The following is a 22,911-nucleotide window of genomic DNA, read 5'->3' as shown; positions in this document are numbered from 1 at the left end:
ATATAAATTACGAATATACGGCTAGACGTCAGACGTAAATTAAAATAGAACACAAATTAATCATCAGTAAATATTTACTGACAAACTTGCTTTAGTTTTTCACCGCTCGGTCAGTCTGACATTTAACCACATTTTATCGTATGATCATTTAATAAAAATTTCATACCAACTAACTACCTGCAAATTTTTAACATTAATTTACGTAATATCGATTTGTGTTACTAGCTGGGACATCATGCGATTAAACACCTTCAAACATTAATCTGAGTCATTGAAACAGAACATCTATACTGAACACAAAATTACCCGCAAAATTTTTATTTATTTAGTACCCACATCTTTATTTCTATAATACAATTAGTTTTAAAACAAATAAAATGACGACAGGTACTATGAAACTGTGTTACTACATTACACAGAGTATTAATAGGTCCATGATTACGCAATAAAACTTTCTAAGGCCTACCTGCCTGAAAAATTGTCTTGCAAAAAAGTTTTAATTCACTTTCACTTTTTTTTTCATACCATATTTTCATATTAAGATTTCCAGATTTAGGGTATCCAATGTCCATTGTGGTACCTCTCGTGGACGTCAGTCATCACAACGCCTGTTGGAACATCTTTGATGGCTTTTCACAAAGCCATCCGAATTCGCCGGTATTTCTGAAACTTGTACAAACTGCATTAGAAAAGGCACAATTCAGCCATATCGTATCCCACTTCTGATGCTAGATTAACCTCAGAAGTATAGAGACAATAGAGTCAGGAATCACCTACTGAGAGCCTAAACCTTAATTCGTTATCAATAAGCTAGGGCGTGGTTGAAGGTAGAAAACAAAATAAAAGATTGTATAAGGAAATAAACTGTTTTATTCAGGGAAAAATCCCTCCATATCAAAGTTTATCTTTACCATTACTTATTGCTTTATCATTAAATAATTTATTATTTCCTTTAAGAAAAATCTACCGCCAGTTCGAAAAAGCATATCTACCGAGAGAAAGAACTGGCAAGAAAAAACTCGGCGGTGTCTATCCACAATTATTGAAAAATAGATACAACTATGGTATTACCATAACATATCCAACCCACATCGGGTATAAGCATAAACTATTACAAAGGAATACCAGTTGAATAACAAATTACACATTAAACAACATACATAGTATAACAATAGAAATATAAAATCAACAATATTCGTACCTGTAGGTATGTCACAGCTTCTTATTAAAAATAGGAAAATTAATGATGTCTACCGTCAAAGCAGAGCCATTTATAGCCCTTTGGCTACCCTTTCCATAAGTATAATGATACCATATAAAACTCAAATTCAATAGAGTCGACAATAGAGATTAAACTTTAGTTTTAAATTTATACACTTCAAAATTCCACATTATACTCTATTTAAATCTACAATTACTTTACTTCTAAAATATAATAAAATCAATTTCACCATGTAAGACCTTTGGATTAGCTGCTATATATTATCTGTTACGTCTGTAGTATTTTGCCTATCATTTTGACGTGCCTCTGTTTACAAATAAAATGTCAATGGTTTAGAATTAATTCTTAAGCAAAATCTAAAGAGTTTAGTAGCAATTTCAAGAAATAAATAGCAACTCTAACCATTTATCTTATACATGCATCCTGGAAACGGATACCTATACGTTACTTTTTATCCCGGGAAATCAAAGAGTTCCCACGTGATGTTTAAAAACCTAAATCCGCGCGCACGAAGTCGCGGGCATGATCTAATAATATTATAAATATATAAGCAGATAATGCAAGTAAAACAAAATTTAGATAAGATTTTGTAAGTAATTAATTATATAGCTTACTTTATTCAGAGGCACGCGTCACATAATATTTTCGTTGCTTTTGGGACTTTCCTTGAAGATTCTTATCAGATTATGGAATTATTGGCAGACAATATAATTAGCATTATCTTCGTAGATCCTTTAAAGATTACTTGTTACACGTAGGTATTTTCATATTTAGTAAGTAGGTACGGTACATAAAGACAAAATAAAGAAACGAACGAACGAATTAAAAAAAATTACCCATCTATATTTTAGCTTACGTATAGCACAACGGAAAACCCGTGCATAGTTTGAAAACCCAATAGAATTTGGGGTCCCAAGGTGCTAGAGTGGCGATCTTGCACCTAAAAGTGTAATGTCGGTATACTGTCAACTGGTTGGACGGGCGCGACTTCATCAAACGAGTAAGATTGTCACGAAAATACATATTAACAGTACGCGGCCGAAAGTGATGAACATCGGCCTTTAGAACGACATTTCAGGTTTGTAGAGCGTTGTCTCTGTCACCATATGACGTTTTGTCGGTCTCAAAGACAGACAGTGCTCTACAAATCTGCTGTCTCCTTTTAAACATTCTTTTGTCACACGAAAATACTTATAAAATTGAGTCTCGTTATCCAAAAGTTCTTTCTAGAGAGTGTGGTATTCTCCTTCTTGTTCTCATTTCTGCCATGTAGGATGTACAGAAACTGTCCTTTTCCTGTCGACGACGGCCGTAGCTTCTTCGTCATCTAAATCGATAGCAATTAAAGCCAATTCTTCAAATGTAAAATCCATCTTTCCTTGTTCACTACACTTGCACGTTAGTTTCGAGTTATTGTCACGGTGCATGTGCATTAAAAATTCCCGTCAGTGTTTAAAAACCGTCCCGTACACGTTACGTATGCAGCGACCTTTACTTAGTATCTATGGCCTGCCTTATTTAATTTTACAAAACGTTTCGTGATATTTCAATATGGCCATTAAAATAAATTCGTTCTACAGTATGCACTTTGTGTTTTAGATACTTACTTTAAACTTATTAATATCTATTACGTAACTTTGGTATCTACTATCTAGATTCAAGGTAGATGGAAGATATCTTGAAAACTTCGAGAATCTCTTGACCGACTTTCATTAAATCTTACATATCTATTTATGAGTTCGGTCTATCGGAAGGTTTAAATAGTTTACAATTAAATACCGGTCAAATGCAAGTCAGACTCTCACACGAAGGATTCCGTACTTAATTTTTAATTAACATAGCGGCCATTTTACCAAATTTCGCAAACCGGTCAAAACGGACTTTTGAAAGGTAACAAGCAGACGGACAGACACACATTCGCATATTTTATAATATTTGTTTAGATAACCGATGATTATGCAGATATTTAACCTCTAGGTATTTCTTTGTCAAATATGTGATTTTTAGTAAGCTTTTAGGAAAGCGGAAAGGTGGTCTCATGCTGAAAGCTTAAAGCTTTAGAACAAAAGCGAAAGCTAGAATACAACTCAATGATGACTTTATGAACTCCGAAGTTGAACTTGAAGTATGTGAAATTCGTTCAGTGAAAATAGGTAGATAACTACCTAATGCGTCTTTATCAAAATGTGCCAAGTTGTAGAAAACAGTGGTCCTCGAGATTTAAATCCTAAATTCGAATGACGAAAAAATACGAGTGTAGTGCGAACCCTCAGTACGCGAGTCTGACTCGCACTTGGCCGGTTTTTTTAACCTACAAATAACATAGGTACATACAAAATTCCAAACATACAAAGGTTCCAAAAGCACTCTGGTCTGAGAAGAAGCCCATAGCAAGTTCAACTATAAATTCTGATCTTCTTACTAAGTCACTGAAATTAAATTCATAACATGGGTGTACTTACCTAGCTATGAACTGCGAAACATACGAGTGGGTATGCTTACGAAAATAACTACAAACATTGCTGGCATTCTTGGGTCCTTACATTGCCCACTTTTTCTGAACGTAGCTGGACAGAGACAAATATAAAAAAATAAACCGGTTTTTACTAGGAAACAAAATGTAAGCTTTATTTATATTTGAACTGGTTATTGTTGGAATTCAGATTCATTATAAATGAAGTTCATTTCACACTACGGGACATAAATTATTTTTATTTTTTTGATAATAATTTCAACTTTAATTACCGAGTGTAGACTGTAGAGCCATCTGCCCCAGTAAACTCAAAGCTGAATCAAAGTTACTGGGCGGAAAATTTTATACAATTTCCACTGGTGTTGTGTTGATGTTGTGTTCAGTTGTTTCTGCGCAGACCAAGTTCAGTATGTAGTATTATAACACAGCACAAGATGGCGCTATTTTCTTCTCATTCGTGTTAGGTAATTTAGGGACAAAATAATTAAACGGTAGCATATCTGCCCGGACCATAATAATATGCTAAAGAAAATTTCCACGCGCGTTTTTCCGCTGGTGGAAGTTCTTTTGATTTTATTCTTATATTAGGAGGTCAGGGGTTTGATCACTTTGATCCCGGACACGTAACTCTAATTTTTCAGGGTTAGGTATGTGCTTTTTAAGCAATTAATTAGCACTTGCGTGAAGGAAAACATCGTGAGGAAATCAGTGTGCCTGAGAGTTCTCCGTAATGTTCTGAAAGGGGTGTTAAGTCTGCCAATCTGCACTGAGCCAGCGTGGCAGGCCCTGGCCCAAACCCTTCTCATTTTGAGAGGAGACTCGTTCTCAGTAGGTATGAACCGGCAATGAGGTGATCATGATAATGATGATTTATACGATATTATGATTTAAAGTTCGCTGAGTCAGTGACAGTCTTTGCATTTCGTATTCTGAAAGTATGATAGGCACGTTGTTAAATACTTTGTCATTGCGGCTAAGCCTACCTATATGAAATGCGTCATTTCACAAGGTTGTAATTGTAACCGCGAAAACTTTCTTAGAACGGGCTTTCTTTTTCATTCGTGTTAGATTTTATCTATTCAGATGGTATTAAGTCATAACTTTTTTTAAATATTGAATCGTCGGAAATTCTCCGATTTGTGTCAGAAATTTGCATATTGCTCCTTTTTGCCCGATTTCTACTCTTACCTACAGCGTATTTCCCAAGTTAAATGGTAAAGATTAAAAAACCGGCCAAGTGCGAGTCAGAGGCACCGATAAATCAAAAACTATTAAGTATGCATTAAAATCTGTTTTAGAATTTACAGGCAAAGCCCTTTCATATGATACCCCACTTGGTATAGTTACCAATGTTACATTGAAAATTGAAAATACTAATTATTTATTCATGAACACATTTTAATTATTTTTTTGTGATTCACGGTTTTTGGATTTTTCCTTTACTTGTGCTATAATACCTATCTACCACATTTCATGATTCTATAGTGTTCCTTTTTCCTTTCGAGGTACGGAATCCTAAAAATATCACGACAAACATTTTTATATCCCATAAAAAACAAAAGGCATGCATATTTGCATAATACCATGAGATTCAGACTGATGTCGTAATAATTAAAAGTGTACCTACTTATCGCACTAGGCTGAGTTAAAAGCTTATCGCCAAAGTGGGGCAAAGCTTTAAGTTGCATTCGCCCACAAGGACATGCTTAGGTACCTGCGGAAATAAATCTACAAGAAGAGGCGTTTGAAGATGATAGATGATAGAATATGATAGATTGATAACGCTTAAATTATACATATAATTTAAATTTAAAAATGAAATTTTATATTTGTCGGACTATTCGTGATCGAAATATTTTATACTAGCTTATGCTCGCGACTTCGTCCGCGTGGACTACACAAATTTCAAACTCCTATTTTACATCCTTAGGGGTTGAATTTTCAAAAATCCTTTCTTAGCGGATGCCTAGTGCCTACGTCATAAGAGCTATCTGCATGCCAAATTTCAGCCCGATCCAGTAATTTGAGCTGTGCGTTGATAGATCAGTCAGTCAGTCAGTCACCTTTTCCTATTATAAGTATGTTTAGATAATACCTCATGCCACTACTTTAACAACAACAAAACTATTGTCCTATTATAGTCATAATAATATTATGAACGTGAAAGTTTGTATGTTTGTTACTCTTACAACACTTACAACACAATACAATGACTCAATCGATTTGGCTGTTTGGAATAGTGATAGACTATATTATACTCTTAATTTACTAAAATATTACTTTTTGTCTCGGAAAATCAAAGAGCTCCTAAAGAATTTTTCAAAAACCTATACTTATTTTCGCGAACAAAGTCGCAGGCATCATCACTATCGTTAGGAAATATGACGTATTCGGAAAATATGCTGACGATTTTTACCGAATCCCACACATATATTTAATACTTTTAAGCTGTCCTGAAATCGATTTTTAAAGGTCTCGTGGACGTTTTAATATACATGAACATTCCACATACGCCTTTTTATAGGAAGTGATTCATTTTTAACCTACTGCAATACCCATATGCAATTTAAGTGCTATGACGCAAAATATGCTATGCCAGTTGAAAGATAAAAACACCAGGAGTTAACATAAGTCATTGGGAGAATATGAGTCGGAAAGTAATTCCTAGAATACAAAGGAAAGCTAAACAATCGCTTCCAGTGCCATTCAGTTCATTGGTGGCGAGCGAAGTGTGCAGGCGCAGGTCACAGTCGCTACCACCACATCGACACTCCAGTACCACTCGCCTAGCGCGCAACATGGCGGCCCAACAGTGTCTGCCCGTGAGTTATAATGTTAACTTCATTACCATACTAACAGCACGTAACAGCCTCATTTCTTATATCATTTTTAATGACCTCTCGTTTTGCGCTCGAGCGAAGTCAAGTTCATCAAGTATTTCCAAGTGCTTGTACTCGTATGGTACCTATATATTGTGTGTTTTGTTTTGTAATAAGTAATATTATTTACTTTGTCAACTGAAGCTTTAGGTACTACAATGGACAGAGGCCCTAGAATTACTTTTAAGTTAACTAACGTGACATGTGAGTTAACTCGAAACTATCATTTAGTAATGTACAGGCAAACTTTGCGAATATTATTACACAAATAAGACCAATTAACGCAGGTAACTCCTCAATATTGTATTGCGTAGAAAAATGTAAACCAGTGAGATATTATTTATTTACTAACTTCATCATAAATGATTTTTTTCATATTAATATTCATCGATTTCATAATAATTATGATAAAAAGTAGCAACGTACCTACCTAATTAGATAAGTAAATACCTTGAAAAAAGGTAATGAATATAATTTAGGTCACACTTATAACACTTATGGGCTTTTAATTTTGGTAAATGTTACAGGTAATATGCTTATACTTACCTTATGTATACTTAGTATAGTTTATTCTACTGTTTAAATTTTCATTTTCATTTCCAACACCAAATGGCTAACATAATACCTATTATTATTCAATTGTTATAAAAATTACTACCTACGTATTAAGACGATCGCGGTAGATAGATATAGACCTATATATACCTATTTCTTAATAATGGTCATATAGGTTTTTCCTGTATCTTTCCTATATCTGCGTGAATTTACGTTTTTTAAACCCCGCAGGGAATTTTATTTTGCCAGGATAATAATTAATGGCCATAGAAAACTAAAATAGTTTGTTTAAAAAATCAGAAAACAAAATGATTAGGTACGCGTAATCAACCATAATTATGAACTTTACTAGCTAATGCCCGGGACTTCGTACGCGTGGATTTAGGTTTTTAAAAAGCCCGTGGGAACTCTTTAATTTTCCTGAATAAAAAGAAGCCCTTGTCACTCTCCACGTTTTAAACTATATCCATGTAAAAAAACACGTCAATCCGTTGCTGCACGACAAACCAACATACAAACACACTTTCGCATTTATAATATGGGTAGTGGTAACAGTCGCTCGGGTGCTGTAAGGCTGTTATTTCGAAAGCACAGACAGATGCTTCAATTTTATTTATATTTTTACCTAATAGATGATACCCACGACTTGCTCTGCGTGGATTTAGGTTTTGTTTTGAAAATCTCATAGGAACTCTTAAATTTACTCGACGTAGATAAAGTATTTAACCCATGCAAAAAATCACGGCGATTTACGCTTATTTGTGGAGTGATTGAAGGATAAACCTAAATACAAACAAACACATTTTCCCATGTTTAATAGGTATGGGTAGTGACGGATAGTGGACAATGGTATCTAGATAAAAGCCCTTTAGTTGCACATAGAGAAATGTCATCATGCAGAGGCCGCGGCTGGTCGTCGAACTGCAAGAGTGAATCATTCTGCAACTGAGGTCTAGTCTGAATGCACAATGATATACAGAGCGCACGCATTACAACGTTGTTAATCATGCGTGCTTTTAAAAGATGTTTTCTTTCTTTTTCTACCTCGTCATCCTCATTGTTGAGGGCCGAGAGAGCCTTTTCATCTTAATACTTACATAAAAGGAAAAGGTGAATTACTGACTGACTGATGATCAACGCACACTCAAACTACTGGGCGGATCGGGCTGAAATTTGGCATGCAAGTATTATGACGTAGAGAACCGCTGAGAAAGGATTTCGAAAATTCAACTCCTAAAGGGGGTAAAATTGAGGTTTGGGTTTTGTGTAGAACGAAAGTCTCAAGCATAAGCTAGTTTCACGCTATAAATTGCGGGTTTAAAAAATACTAATTGACTAAAACTACAAGACTAAGAAGACAACTAGCAAACGGTTATTGGCATTGGATTGTGTTTAGGTAGTAGGTAAGCATAGTATAGTACAATAACGCAAAGTTTTTGCTACCGGCGCGTTCTGGTTACATCCTGTAGTATGTGGTTTTCCGGGTATGATAACCCGGTGAGCTTCTAGATCCTTCCGCATACGATTCGATCAAGACTTAATTAAGGTTATGATTAAAACTCTAAGTTTTAATGAGAGATGTTAGTGATAAATAACCAAGGATAGGTAAAGGCCAAATTGTGACCGTCAAAGTCAGTCAACCGTTCAGATTCTACTATAGGCCACAACATCCCCAGATTTTAAGGAAACAATTAAAAAATTTAAACATGTTAAATTATACAAAACCATCTTTATTAAACACTTCGGCATTCGGCAGATCTAACCAGGAGTCAGGTAGTCGCTTTACCTACAGTTCTAAATGTTTGGTTTTAGCGTACCTACCTATTCCTGCACCGATGCTTCCTTTAATAATTTCCAATTTGATGGTTTATATCATAAATCTTCCTCCTAATTTTCATTCAAATTTTAGTGGTTCCTAATGTACTTATTTCAATTTTAAATTTTGTCCATTGAATTACAGTCAAACTGTTTGCAAACTTAGGCTCGATTTAGTTTACACCTGACCTGTGCACTGATGTGACGGGGTACGATTGGAAGTATTTTAGCGTGCAATTTTTTTTTAAAGAATATTAGCCATGTTAAATGACAAATGTTCCCCTTTCCTCTCCAACTAAGCGTCAAGCTTGTGCTAGGAGTAGGTGCGACAATAGTGCAACGGGCGGGGTTTGAACCGTCGACCATTCGGTTTTCAGTCCACTCCTTTACCGGTTGAGCTATTGAGGCTCTAATCATTAATGTATGTCTGTCCTCCGAGCAATCACAGTTGACTCTACAGTTGAAGCATGCCTATGGCCCGGGCTCGGTATAATACCTAAACTAAATCAAGCCTTAATAGAATATCAATTACAAGTTAATTTGACCTCGATGAGTCTGTTCCATTTCTTAGACCTTGTGTTGTGAGTAGACGAATATTGGCATTGTAGCCGCATGCGCTGATTTCCGGATTGAAACCGGACAATGACTTTATCTACTACTAATACTAAACGAGAAGCCAAGTCAAGAAAGTCAGCAGGTACTCTGTTCATATATCGTATATAAAAATTCTTGGACACGTAGGTCAGTGGATATATACTTATTTCGTAATTCATAGTAGGTATCATCGGAACCGAACTGTCTGACCTAGCGCTTTATGTGCTTAGTTTAAGTTTTGCAACCAATACGAGACACCCAAGTGCCAAATAAACAATTAATGATCATCTGTATACAGCACACATGACACAGCATGCATCGATTATATATCATTTAGATTAAAATACTTCTACCACATTAGTTTCGTTCCTTAGCAAAGCTTGTACCTATATTCGTTGTGTTTAGTTTTACAATCAAAAACCAGCCAAGTGCGAGTCAGGCTCGCGCAATGAGGGTTCCGTACTACAGTCATATTTTTTCGACATTTTGCACGATATTTCAAAAACTATGATGCATAAAAATAAATAAAAATCTGCTTAAGAATGTAAAGGTGAAGACCATTCATATGGTACCCCACTTGATATAGTCACTCACTTCGAATGTTGAAAATACTAATTATTAGTTCATGACCACAATTTAATTTTTTTTGTGTGATCTAACCCTAAATTCACGGTTTTCAGATTTTTCCCCAAATGTCAGCTATAAGATCTACCTACCTGCCAAATTTCATGATTCTAGGTCAACGGGAAGTACCCTGTAGGTTTCTTGACAGACAGACGGACAGACAGACAGACAGACAGACAGACAGACAGACAGACAGACAGACAGACAGACAGACAGACAGACAGACAACAAAGTGATCCTATAAGGGTTCCGTTTTTCCTTTTGAGGTACGGAACCCTAAAAATATATCTATTTAGTTTAATATAGTTCATTTAGAAATTTATGTACAAATTGATAAGCACAATTTTTTCAGTACTATGTTATTATGGCATTAGCATTTATAGATGGTACTTAGTATGTTTAAACTGTAAACCTATATGGTAAATGAGTATGTATAGCTGGATATGTTTAGGAGATTAAAGTTTTGTATGATACTTAGGATATTTTATGTTACGATTGGGCAAACAGTTGCGTTAGATCGGCAATGACCCAAAACGACGGCTACTCGTGTGTTTATATTCAAATTATTCATAACCTCAAAAAATTATTAACCATAACTTAAATATTTAGGGATAGTTAAGTCAGTTAGTTCGTATATCAAAGAATAATTTAAAAAAAGGCCAACAAAAAAGAAAAAAAAAATGTTTTATTTGGTGCCAAAAGTTTTGAAATCTATTGTTCAGGGAAATATTTTTTAAATATTCCTTATTCCTAGTAGTAGGTACACTACACATAATAAAAAAATATGAGTTTTAAAAATAATTAAATAATATCACATTTAATGCATTTAACACAATATTCGTACAGTAAAATATTTTGTCAAAATTCATGTAAAAATTTATTAAGTAGATATATATAATCTAGACTTCATTTATATTCTTGAAAAAATCCGCTAACTATAAGTATTGATACTGTTTGATACTTATCTACAATTACATCAATTACCTACTGAAAGTCCGGGTCTAAGGCAATATAAAATGATATATGTTTAGCACTAAGTACATACGAAGTGGACACGGCCATGCACTCGTTTTGTTATCCCTTCACTTAAAATAAGTAAGTGGTAATGCACATAGCAGACACAAAATATTATATCAAAAATGAACCACCTGCTTATTTTTTATATCATAAACTACTTTCAAAATAGCTGTAGCCCTATACAAATGTATAAGCCTTTGATAACGTTAAATAGAAACGGATTCTTACCTTTAGGTAATAAAATATCTGAACCACTTTATGTAGAAATTAATAAATATACTCTGCATCTGCTCTCAAAGACGTTGAATCGTGATGAGCACGACCGCTATGCCAAAAGTGTTTCGACGAAGAAGAATATATATTACCTATATCTGAAAAATTAACTTTTTGTAAGGCACAGAAAATCTATGATGCGGTTTACGAGCACCATTGACAAGAATCCCGTTGAAATAAAAATCCACTTGAAGTGACAAGGATATTATTGAAAAAAAAACATTTTATTCAATTAAACTTTTACAAGTGTAATAAATTTTTAAATCGTCAGATGCATCTACCACTGGTTTTGGATGGGAATGTCTTTCCTACGAGAAGAACCAGCAAGAAACTCGGGGGTTCCTTTTTTGAAAGATTTGATATAGAATATTATGCCATGTATAAGAAAAGTATTAAAATGATAATACCACACCTAAGTATTTATTGCATTATCTATCTTGCAAAAAGGTAGATAGTCATTGTTTCTAATCTAAGGACAGTTTCAGCGTCAACATTGATAGAAAAAGTAAGTTCAGCACTAAGGTTAAAAAATTAACTAATCAAAGGTCATCGGTCGCGCGGACAATGCATTATTATGACGTGGAAAATAAAGTAAAAATATTGTATCTCTTTAGTTTATTCAAGGTCAACGTTTGCACACTTTGAACGGGTCACACTGTACAATCGAAATATGATAGGTATGATCACAGATGGTATTATAGACATTAAAGATTATGATTTAGGATATTATCTAATGATAGGAAGGTAAGTATATTAAAATAGTAGTTGATAGTTATTTACCTGCATTTAAAAATGATATTAGAAAATAATAGAATAGAATAGTATTTTTATTAGCTTTATATGTCACTACCTGTCGCAGATAAGGCAAGGTTATATTGGGACCACCTGGTAAATGTTTAGTCAACAATTTCTCGTTTTCTGTTGTTCACCCGTTAATTTAATCATTTCAATAGCCGTAAGTACCTGAATTTGTGTTCGTAAATCAAGATAATATATACTCAAAGCGATCATTGTCCAATTAGATACACCTCTGGTTTTCAATGGATTTGCCCGAACTTAGGCCGCATGACAAATTGAACTGTTAAGGCAAGGTAATCGACCAACAGAAATCCTTACATAATTTAGTGGCAATATTATTCAAATCACATAAAAAGATGATATGTTAAAAATAATATGTTACGTCTATTTAAAACTGCAGGATTTATTACTTTTATAAAAATTGACGTTATTTTTAGTTGAGCATATATAAAATCTAATTTTAATTTAAATTTTAATTTAATTTAAATTGGTATATATCTGATTGAAAAATATAAAATAAATAGTATGTATTTAAAGAGGTATCTTTTATAATAAACTTCTATTGCGTCACTTTATCCTAAGTACCTATTAATTTGTTATGGAGTATCATTCAAGGCAAACGATAATTGCTCTCTTAACTCTTTACATCGACACTTATCACATAAACCAGTTTCCTTAACATATACCAAAGGAAATCATTAATTCATTAAAATAGCTCCATGGCAGAAAACACGCATACGCATATTATATTAACTAGACGATGCCCGCGACTTCGTACGGGTTTTAAAAACCCCGTGGGGTTCCCACGTAGCGATTCTTCTTGAAATGTTCTGAATACTAATGAAACCCGCATTGAATTGCACTAAGAAATTTAGGTGGTACCAATTTTTTTTCCGGAATCAAACCTGTTACTAAGTAATAGGGAAGAAATGAAATTTGAATTGTACGTTATATGCTATATATTATGGTTAAGAGTCTACTTTTATCAAGCTATTAAGTATACTGATTGCGATCGATTTGCTGTTACCCGTTTTTTAGATTTAGTTTTTGTAAAAGTTTATGATATATTGCAAATAAAACATGTGACTGACGCTAGGGGTCAACAAACGTTGCGTAAGTAGGCCACTCGGAGTGAATGCCGCATTTTTTGCACCAAAGTTTTACACGTTATACTGTGTTATATTGTGGGTTTGAAAAATACCAACTAAATCACTAAAACTACGAAATGACGCAAATGGTTATTGGTATTGGATTGTGTTTAGGTAGGGTAGTATAACATTAACGCTAAGTTTTTGCAAGCATTCTGGTTACACCCTGTATATGTAGTATCTGTGAATAAAATCAAACAAAACCTAACGCATTTTCGAATTATTCTACTTTATAGTTTTCAACATAAATAGGTCTTTCATATTATGATTTCTTTCCTTTCCAGTTTCTCTGCGTAATTCTTGCCGGAGCATTAGCTGAACCTGCTCCAGGGAGGATTCCGAAAATCTACAACGCCTTAATAACGTCGAATCAAAACTTGGAACCGAGTAAAGCTTACCCAGTATACCAACCAGTACTACACAATGCGTTTCCGTTTCCATACCAACCTGTATTTTATGGAGATCTGCCTATAGGAAATGTAAGTAGATATTCCTATAAAAATTGACATCATCAATTTAACCTTTCACTAGCCCACTACTGAGCGCGATGTCCTCTCCTAATGAGAAGGGTTTAGGCCATAGTTTACCATGCTGACCAAGTGAGAATTGACAAATTTTACATTGAAAAATGAGTTTTTACACCATATTAATTATTATATAATTATTAAATTTAAACAACTTTTTTGTTAACAAAATTACAAAAAGTAAAAATGCAGGATATACTTAAAAAACGTAGGGCGACCTTATCACTAAAGTGATCTCTTCCAGGCAACCCATACTTATAAATTTATAGAACTGTAAGACTGTTATTATTGTAAGACGCAACAAGATTTCATGGCTAGGAAGAAGACGTGGATCTCCAGCATAAAAATAACTGCATTTTTAAAAACTGCAAAAATCTGATGCTAATGACCCACGGCCGTGAGGGCCTTGCCAGTGGGCTCGAAAGTGACTAGTCCGCTTACACTTTGACTTAAATTGAATTATCAGTAGAAAATACATATTTTTAACCAAAGTAAACAATGCATTATACAACTACAGATGAATATTTATAATGAAGTTTTATTCAATCACACTCATTTTCATTTCAGGGTCTCATTACTATTCCTGCAGCAGCTCCTAGAGATGCAAGTGCAAAGCCTGAAGAATCACCGTCATCAACTTCAGAGGCTCCAACGGAATCGAAACCAGCGGAAAACCCTTCGCTGCTGCCAGCACCCGAACCTAGTCCAGCTCTAGAAGATAATAAACCCACTTCAGCGCCATCACCTCCGGAACCCCCTAGAACAGAGTCACCAATTCCACTTAACGAGTTCGGTCTGCCACCACAAATTTTGCCCATAGGAGCGGGGCACTTTAGTCCCGCCTATCAGTATACACAATTTGGTTTCCCTTACTCATACCCTGGTCTACGATTTTATGATCCTTACAATCCTTTTGGCTTCCACCCCTATGCCGGATTACCACTTTACCAACCGTTGACAAACATTTTAGGTGCTGGTGCGCCAATCCCAGCTTTAAAACCAGAAGCTCCAGTGGCTTCTCCTGCGTCTTCAGATCAATCGTCTCAAACACCGCCCCCTGAACCGAGCGACCTCAACGTCCTCAATTATTCCTCTAAGGACCCAGCGATACCTAATGTGCCACCGCCTCCCCTCCCACAAGGTGGTTTAAAAACGAATGCAGAGTAGATGTCACTAGTAACTGTATAATTACATAGATATCTGAGTTTTAAATGAACGAATAATATTATAATTTATATAAGAATGATAAATATGATGTATAAATTTTACACCCAGTAATGTCTATCACGCATTTTTCGTCTAAGTAGTATTATGAACACAATCTGTGAATATTTTTTCCAGTTTTTATACATCGATAATATTATGGATCCATACCACGTAAGCTCAAACAACGGAATTTTAAATTATTGTTGTGTTCAATTTATCAGTCTCGAATAACTAATGATCTATACTTATAAATTAGATCCATCGACAGACTTATTATTTAAAATATCATGCAACATTGTGCATATCTACCATTTTTTACATGTGTACATATTTATGCATCTACTAATAATAATAATAATAATAATATTTTATTAAGTATTTTATACGTATAATATGTTTAAAATGATGGCGGGTTGGGTGTAAAATAAAATACATTAATTTGCCTTATACTTTAAGTACGTAGTACTATTATATATAAGCACAGAGCTTTAAGTTATAAATATGAACAATAAGAGCTCATTACGATTATTATGAATTGCACATTAACAAAATATAATATTCAACACCTCAATAAAATTATTAAGGTTTTGAAATAGAACGAAGTTCCTTGATATACGTAGCGTGCATACAAGCAATAATATTATGTTAAGATAGTACTTATCTATTTATAAAACAAAAAAGCATAAAGTTCAAAACTAAAAGATGACTACGATCCTCTTAATAAACGCTGAAATTTAGTAAAATTGGGTTTCTATCGCTTGGTATATTTTAATAGTATACTATATTTATATTTATGAACTCAGTATTTTTTTTCCTCTTTCATTTGACATCCCACTCGACACAATAGGTAAAAACCTGAAAAAACATTTTAGAGACCCCCACTTTTTTGGATGTTACATCCATGAGATCAATTTTGTTCGTGTACAATCAATTGACACCTCATTCATCGAAATCGGCCCAATAGTTCAGCCGCTACAGTGGAACACATATGAATACACACCAATATACATACATACATAGACTGGCAAAATCATATAACCCTTTTGACTTTGCCGTAGTCAGGTAAAAAAGCTCTGCATACGTCTGTCTATCTATTTGAAATTAGATATTAAATTAATCGTTACTCGTTAGTCATACAAAATTTATATTAGGAAGGTACGTAAGCTATTTCTAGTTTATTATAATAGGAAGGATTTTTTTTTCTAAAGTATTTATACATTTATAAACAATGTACAGTTGTCTATATTTGGCAAATTTTTTTCTTTCCACCATCAGAACAAAGTGTTTTATCTAAAAAATGTAAATAAATGTTAAAGTAACTTTTAAAGGTTTAGGTGCGTTTAAGATAAAACTTATATGTACCTACATCTAATTACTAATAATAATAATAGTTTATGACATAAAAATTATTTGTGCTGTATGGTGACAAAAAAGTATTTTTGTACTATATAATAATATATAAAATGTATAACTACTAATAATACTAAACATGTATAATAAAATAGGTGAACTGAAAATTTTTCTTTTTTATTTTTCAATTCGAAAGCAATAATTACTGTTAGTCAGTTATTACAGGTCAGATTTATCACTTGGTAACAGGTGATCTATGTTTATAGATCTAAGGTTTTTCGCTTGAATACTATTACTTTTTTTTTACATAAGTAGATACTAATAAAAAAAATTGATATTATGATGACTCTTAAGAAGCTTCATTTTATGTTTTGTTAAATAAATCATGTAGAGCGCAGGTTTTACTACTTTGTAAGGGTCGTTTTTAGAAAGTTTAATTCAATGATTTTATGTTCCCTATGACATAAAGCTCTAACGGCTGGCAGATAAACGCACCTTTATGCTTAAGGGCGGCATTAATTTTAAGTGTTTAATTTTTACATTTTATTCATAAACATATAATAATAGGTAACGTATGTTAAAAAAATCCTAAAAAAAGTTACTTAACTTTTAAAACTTTCTTAAATCTAAATAGATACTTCTCAGGAGTCGGCCGAATTGTAACACTATTTATGTCTACAATAGTAACTTGACAATGGCTGTATATTTTTCTATGTAGATTTCAAAACATAGGTAAATATTATTCTAGTAGCACTTGGCAGTGTTAATATCAACAATACTAAAAGCTCTGCTAAATCCGTGCGCGTCCAAAAGATAAAGCTAAGCCTTTCAATTACACACATGGATAATTTAATATTACACACTTTATTTGGATGGCATAGAATCGATGAATACGGTTAGATATCCTATCGAGAGTGTTTTGGTGTGGGATGGTGACAGTAATGTTATTAAACTGATTACAGTTGTTATAGTGAAAACAGGGTGATCCTGATATTTTATTCCGCCCACGAATCGATCGGATAGCAATAATTCGCCACCCAGATGTTTACAATAGAACTGCGTAGGCAAAGACATCATTCATGTGTACATGTTGCAGTACGCTAAGTCAAATTGTTTGTCATACCTTCAATCAACGCGTTTCGGTTCGATTCGGCGCCTCTTAGGTCGAGTCCAAGCTTTATAAGCAATAAATGATGCCCCGAAACTTCGTCCACATGGATTATGTCTTTAAAAATCCCCAGGAAGCTCTTTGGTTTTCGACGAAAAAGTAGCCTATGCCAGTCTACATGATTTATTTCATCAAAACATGATGCGGGTCTAACTTTGTAACTTTCATCCAAATAGTCTAAATGGATGGACTGTAAAAAGCTAACATACATTTATAATACTAAAGTATGGATTACAGTGAGTTTATTATAATGTGGAAATACGTACCTACTAACCTAACCAGGTGAGAAATCAGCTAGATTATTAGTAGCTACAAAATAAAGCAAAACTCCAAACTGACAGCGATGATGAAATTGGAAGTTAAGGGGCGAAGGTTAGGATACCATTCAGCACAACGCACATTAGGTATATTGCATGCCCCTGTTCAAGTAAAACCAGCAAAGTTTTACTTTATCATTCCTAAGTAAGTAATATTTAGCCATATTGCAGCAAACCCCTCACAAGAATCAAATCAAATCAAATCAAACATTTTTTATTTGAATTATTCTTAATTTAAGAAATAATAGCTGTTGTTAAATTAGTGTAGTGATCGGATCGCCCTTTATAATTTTTCCTTACACGTTAATATTAGACTGATATTATGTCCCTATAATATTATGATACTCAACTCCATAGGAAATTCTATAATGTTGCGATTGCTGCTGAATGCTGACGGAACCTAACGCCAGTGATTTCTAAATAAAAATTGAGAAAATAACATGTCAACAATTAAATGTTTTCACTCGCTATGTTAAAAGTTATTTTTAGTTTTTATTTGTTTCTTTATATACATTTCGGATTACAGGTAGGTAACAATCAGGTTTTTTTACTCGCAACATTATTAAGTGATAATTATAATATAATTTTGATGTAAAATTAAAACAATGCTTTTACAGATTTGTGATGAAGAATTTACCCATAATGGAATACGAGTTAAATGGGGAAAAACTGTTCCAGCTAATAATGTAGAATCATATCCACCTTGTTACAATAATGAAAAATTGATAACCAGAAATTGTGTAGGGTCTGAATGGAAACCACCCGCTACTGAACTAAGTCCATGCCTTCAAATATTAAACTACTATAACCTTTCTGCTTGTCCTCCGGGCTTCGACCAAATTTCTAAATGCAATCAAGCTTATTGCTACCAAATTAAGAAGCCATCAGCCTGGAATTATCCTTGTCTGAAAAGTGGTGGTGCTTCAGTTATTACAGATTTAAGTGATAATGATGTTATCTCATTATTAAATTCACTAAATACTAAAAACGTTTCGCAATTTTTTTGGTTACCTGCAAGGCGTTCACAATTTTTCAGTCCAATATGGTGGCATATCCCAGGACCTAAATGGGGGCACCATGTCGAAAGCAATAATATATTAATAATCAATACGACAATAAAAAAATGTTTGCTGTTAGACATTCAACGACAACAATTGATAACAGAAACTTGTAGCAATAATTATCCTAGTTTATGTTTTTATATAAACGATATTCACTATCCAGCAAAATGCCCACCGAAGTATCATTCTGTTAGATACATGCCCGATGAAGGTATATGTCTTGGAATAGAAGAATCAAGAACAAATTTAACTTTTCAGGGTTTTATCGCTAGTAAAATGTGTAATACATCATTGGGCGATAAAATTGATGATCTAAAGAGGTTTATTTTTAAAAAGATAGCTAAAATGAATAATTTACCTCAAGATACATGGTGTTGGTTTGACTCATTTATCTTAAGTAAAAAAAAACACGCATCTTCTATTAACTTGACACTACAAGAGATATATTATATATCAATCAATAATGAGGGTACTCTTGCTGTGCAAAAGCCTGATGCTTCGTTACCATGTATGGCTTGTATGACTGAAGAGATTTACAAAAAAACGGAGTTAATGTTTGAGTATAACGAGAGAAAAAAAGTTATGTATTTAACTGTATATTCCCCGTCTGGTCTTTGGAAATATAGTGAATATGATCGTGGTATACAATGTTTTTCCAATGTAAAAGGATTCGCCAAAGTAGTTCAAATGAATGATATGCCATTTATTCAAATGAATATTGACCAGTATAATTTGACAACCGATTCTGTTAGTACTGAGAAAGTCGTATATGAAATAGATATTATTACAGAACGAGCGGCACAATACTGGTGTGAAGGGCATACAGCAAATTTCTCTTTTATTCAATCTAATATTATTACAGTTAATCCTCAAGGGGATGAAGTTCATGTTTTTTCTCTTACTATAAACGTATATTATTGCTTAGATGCTATTGAAGGTAATGGTGAAAGGCTTGTGTCTGAATTATGTTCTAACTTAACAGATATATTCAAAGCTAAAAAAGTTATACTTATGGCATATTTAAATAACAGTTCAAATTATTTAACGCTTTTACTGCATATGCACATTGCTGTAGATATGATTTATGAAGATAATGCGAGAAACATTCAAAGAATCTATAATGCCACGCTTAATATAGCTGAAACAGAACTTCCAAAATACAATTATATACTTCTCAGTTTAGCAAGTTCTATGTATTGCTTGCCAACGATTTCTATGGATAAGTCGATCAAACTCAATTGGGATCTAACACCAATTGGACACATAGCTGCACCTAAACAGTTTTGTTTGCAGGAAAATGGATTGCCAGTCAAAAGATTATGTAATGGAACATATATGACAGGAAGCTTTTGGGGTAATGTAGAAGGGAAATGTAATCATAATTATCAACCTTCCAATACAACCACTTTTTTATACAAATTCGTTACAGGACAAGTGCCTGAAAACTGTACATCCCGTTTTTTGACTGATGGTCTCGGTTTTGTATTGCGCGATGTTGATATAATAATACCAGCAGATATTTACTACCTATCAATGTCGCTACAGCATATTTTAAGTATTGCTCAAGGAAATCTGACGTCTATAGACATGGGAAATATAGCAAATATAGCATGGGTCATGGATAGAATTATGGTGCTAAATAACAATTACTTGCGATTAGCACAAACCCTTAACTCAACAAATGTTATATTAGATTCATTGAATAATATAATAGAAATATTAGCTCATAAAGACGGGAAAATAGGTAATTATTATCAATGCAGCAATCAAAACTTTGACTACCAACTTGCTATCGAGCCACAATTCATTTTACAAGTTTCATATCCTTCCATTAATAATGTAAGTGGTTTAGCAGTAATTAAATCATTGACGAACAATGATTTTTTCGTGGACCTTGAAATAAGGCCACTATACAAAAATACGAGTTTAGAAGAAGTGATGTCGATTGAGAACTTAGAAATAGCTACTTGGATACCAGACGCAGTACTAAGTAGTCTTAAAAAAAATGAAAATGAATCCGATTATGAAAAAAGTGTCGATGAAAGTAATATGCACGTAATTATTAGCGTTTTTCATAATGATGCCATATTTCAAGAATTAGAAAAAAATACATACTATGTCAATAGTCGCATAATAGGTATTTCTTTACCGGGTTTTTTAACTAACTTTATACGGCCCATACCTTTAATATACAGAGGTTTAAATCCATCATCGTCAGAAAAATTTTGTGGTTTTTGGAATTTCCAACCACATTCAGTGGGCAATGTTCCAGGTTATTGGTCTAACAGTGGGTGTAGTTTAAAAAAAACCGAGAAGGGCTTAACCGTGTGTGAGTGTGACCATTTAACACACTTCGGCCAGTTATTCAATATTGGACGGAATAAAAACAGAACCGATTCTGTTGCGGATAAACATACCAAATCGTTAAATATAATTTCATTAGTAGGTAGTTTTCTTTCATTACTAGGCATAATGGGCATTTGGATTACAGCTTCAGTATTTCATATATGGAGAAAAAAAGCAAGCACAAAAGTTTTGCTACATCTATCTACCTCTATAGCACTACCTCTGATATTCATGACTGTATTTAACTTAGACAATACACTTTTTGTTGAAGTTAATAATATTTTCATTGTTTCTAAAGAGTTAAGAACTGTTTGCATTTCTTTGGGAGCTCTATTGCATTATTCAGTTCTTGCAAGTTTTATGTGGATGCTGATAACAGCTGTTTTACAATTTATACGGTATGTAAGAGTTTTGGGGGTATATCGACCTTCTAGGTTCATGATAAAATTTACTTTAGTTGGATGGGGCACACCTATAGTTCCTGTAATGATTGTTTTAGCATTAGATAGAGAAAACTATATACCTAATGTTTCATTTGGGTCAAACTCTTCAATTTGCTATCCCAGTGGATTTTATTTAATCATCAGTGTCGTTGTGCCAATATGTATCATTTTAGCTGTAAATATTACATTATTTGTCTTAGTTATTTATGCTATATCTAAAGGTCCAGATGGGAAAATAAGAAGGGCAGACATCGATCTTATTGGTGCTCAATTAAGGTTGTCTATATTTTTATTCTTTTTACTGGGATTGACGTGGATTTTTGGAGTTCTCTCTTTTTCGAGCAACCCACTTTGGTCGTATCTCTTTTGCTTAACCTCTACTATGCAGGGTTTCGTACTGTTTGTTTATTTTATAATATGTGACGCTCAAACAAGAAATTTATGGATAACATTAATGAAACCGCAGTTTCAGCCCGAATCTTCGCGAAAAAGTATCTCAATTATAAGTAATAACTAGAAAATATTATGAGAAATCCAAGATTATCGATAGGACTTAGGTCACTTCATCAGCCATTTCATAATCATGGTCATTTATTTGCATTGAAAACTTGTGTTGTCGAAAATTATTGTATTAGGTACATAATTATTATAATTGTTTAGATATTTTAAGTTTCTAATGTACGAAAATATAAGAAATATAAGGGGAAAAAATTGCTTACTAATTACGTAATTAATGTATAGCTACTAGTTTTGTTTCTCCTTTACATAACTCTAAATATTTTGCTGGTTTTAAACTTAGATAATAATTACATTTGTTTAACTGTAAGGTTTATTTTTTAGCAGTAGTTGAGTGTTTATTTTAATTTTGTTATAAGTAATAGTAAAACTAAGTTAAATCATATAACTTATAGGGCAACTACAGTTATTGATGTAAATAAGTATATATATATTTTGTGTGATATCGTAAACAAATGACGAGTAAAAACGTCAGTTTTAGTGATCAATAAACCTTTTACGGTATTAAAAATGCAATCATAGTTTCATTTAATATCTTCTTTTCAAATATTATGAAACGACTTAACGATAATGAACTTAGTT

At 33.4% G+C, this 22,911-nt stretch overlaps 2 protein-coding genes across 2 annotated transcripts; both read left to right on the top strand.

Moving 5' to 3' along the window:
- The first annotated feature begins 6,321 nt into the window (after nt 1–6,321).
- Nucleotides 6,322–15,926, top strand: LOC117987850 (uncharacterized). The gene is made up of 3 exons (XM_034974919.2): nt 6,322–6,517; nt 13,683–13,877; nt 14,490–15,926. The coding sequence occupies exons 1-3, from the start codon at nt 6,341–6,343 to the stop codon at nt 15,087–15,089; spliced, it is 972 nt and encodes a 323-aa protein (XP_034830810.2). The 5' UTR covers nt 6,322–6,340; the 3' UTR covers nt 15,090–15,926.
- Nucleotides 15,927–17,966: 2,040 nt separating this feature from the next.
- LOC117989400 (uncharacterized) lies at nt 17,967–22,712 on the top strand. Its single transcript, XM_069502983.1, has 2 exons — nt 17,967–18,489; nt 18,581–22,712. The coding sequence occupies exons 1-2, from the start codon at nt 18,418–18,420 to the stop codon at nt 22,328–22,330; spliced, it is 3,822 nt and encodes a 1,273-aa protein (XP_069359084.1). The 5' UTR covers nt 17,967–18,417; the 3' UTR covers nt 22,331–22,712.
- The last annotated feature ends 199 nt before the right edge of the window (nt 22,713–22,911 follow it).

Source organism: Maniola hyperantus, chromosome 2, assembly GCF_902806685.2.
Source record: "Maniola hyperantus chromosome 2, iAphHyp1.2, whole genome shotgun sequence".
NCBI lineage: Eukaryota > Metazoa > Arthropoda > Insecta > Lepidoptera > Nymphalidae > Maniola > Maniola hyperantus.
Note: the sequence above shows the minus strand (reverse complement) of the source record. Positions and strands in the feature narration are given on the sequence as shown.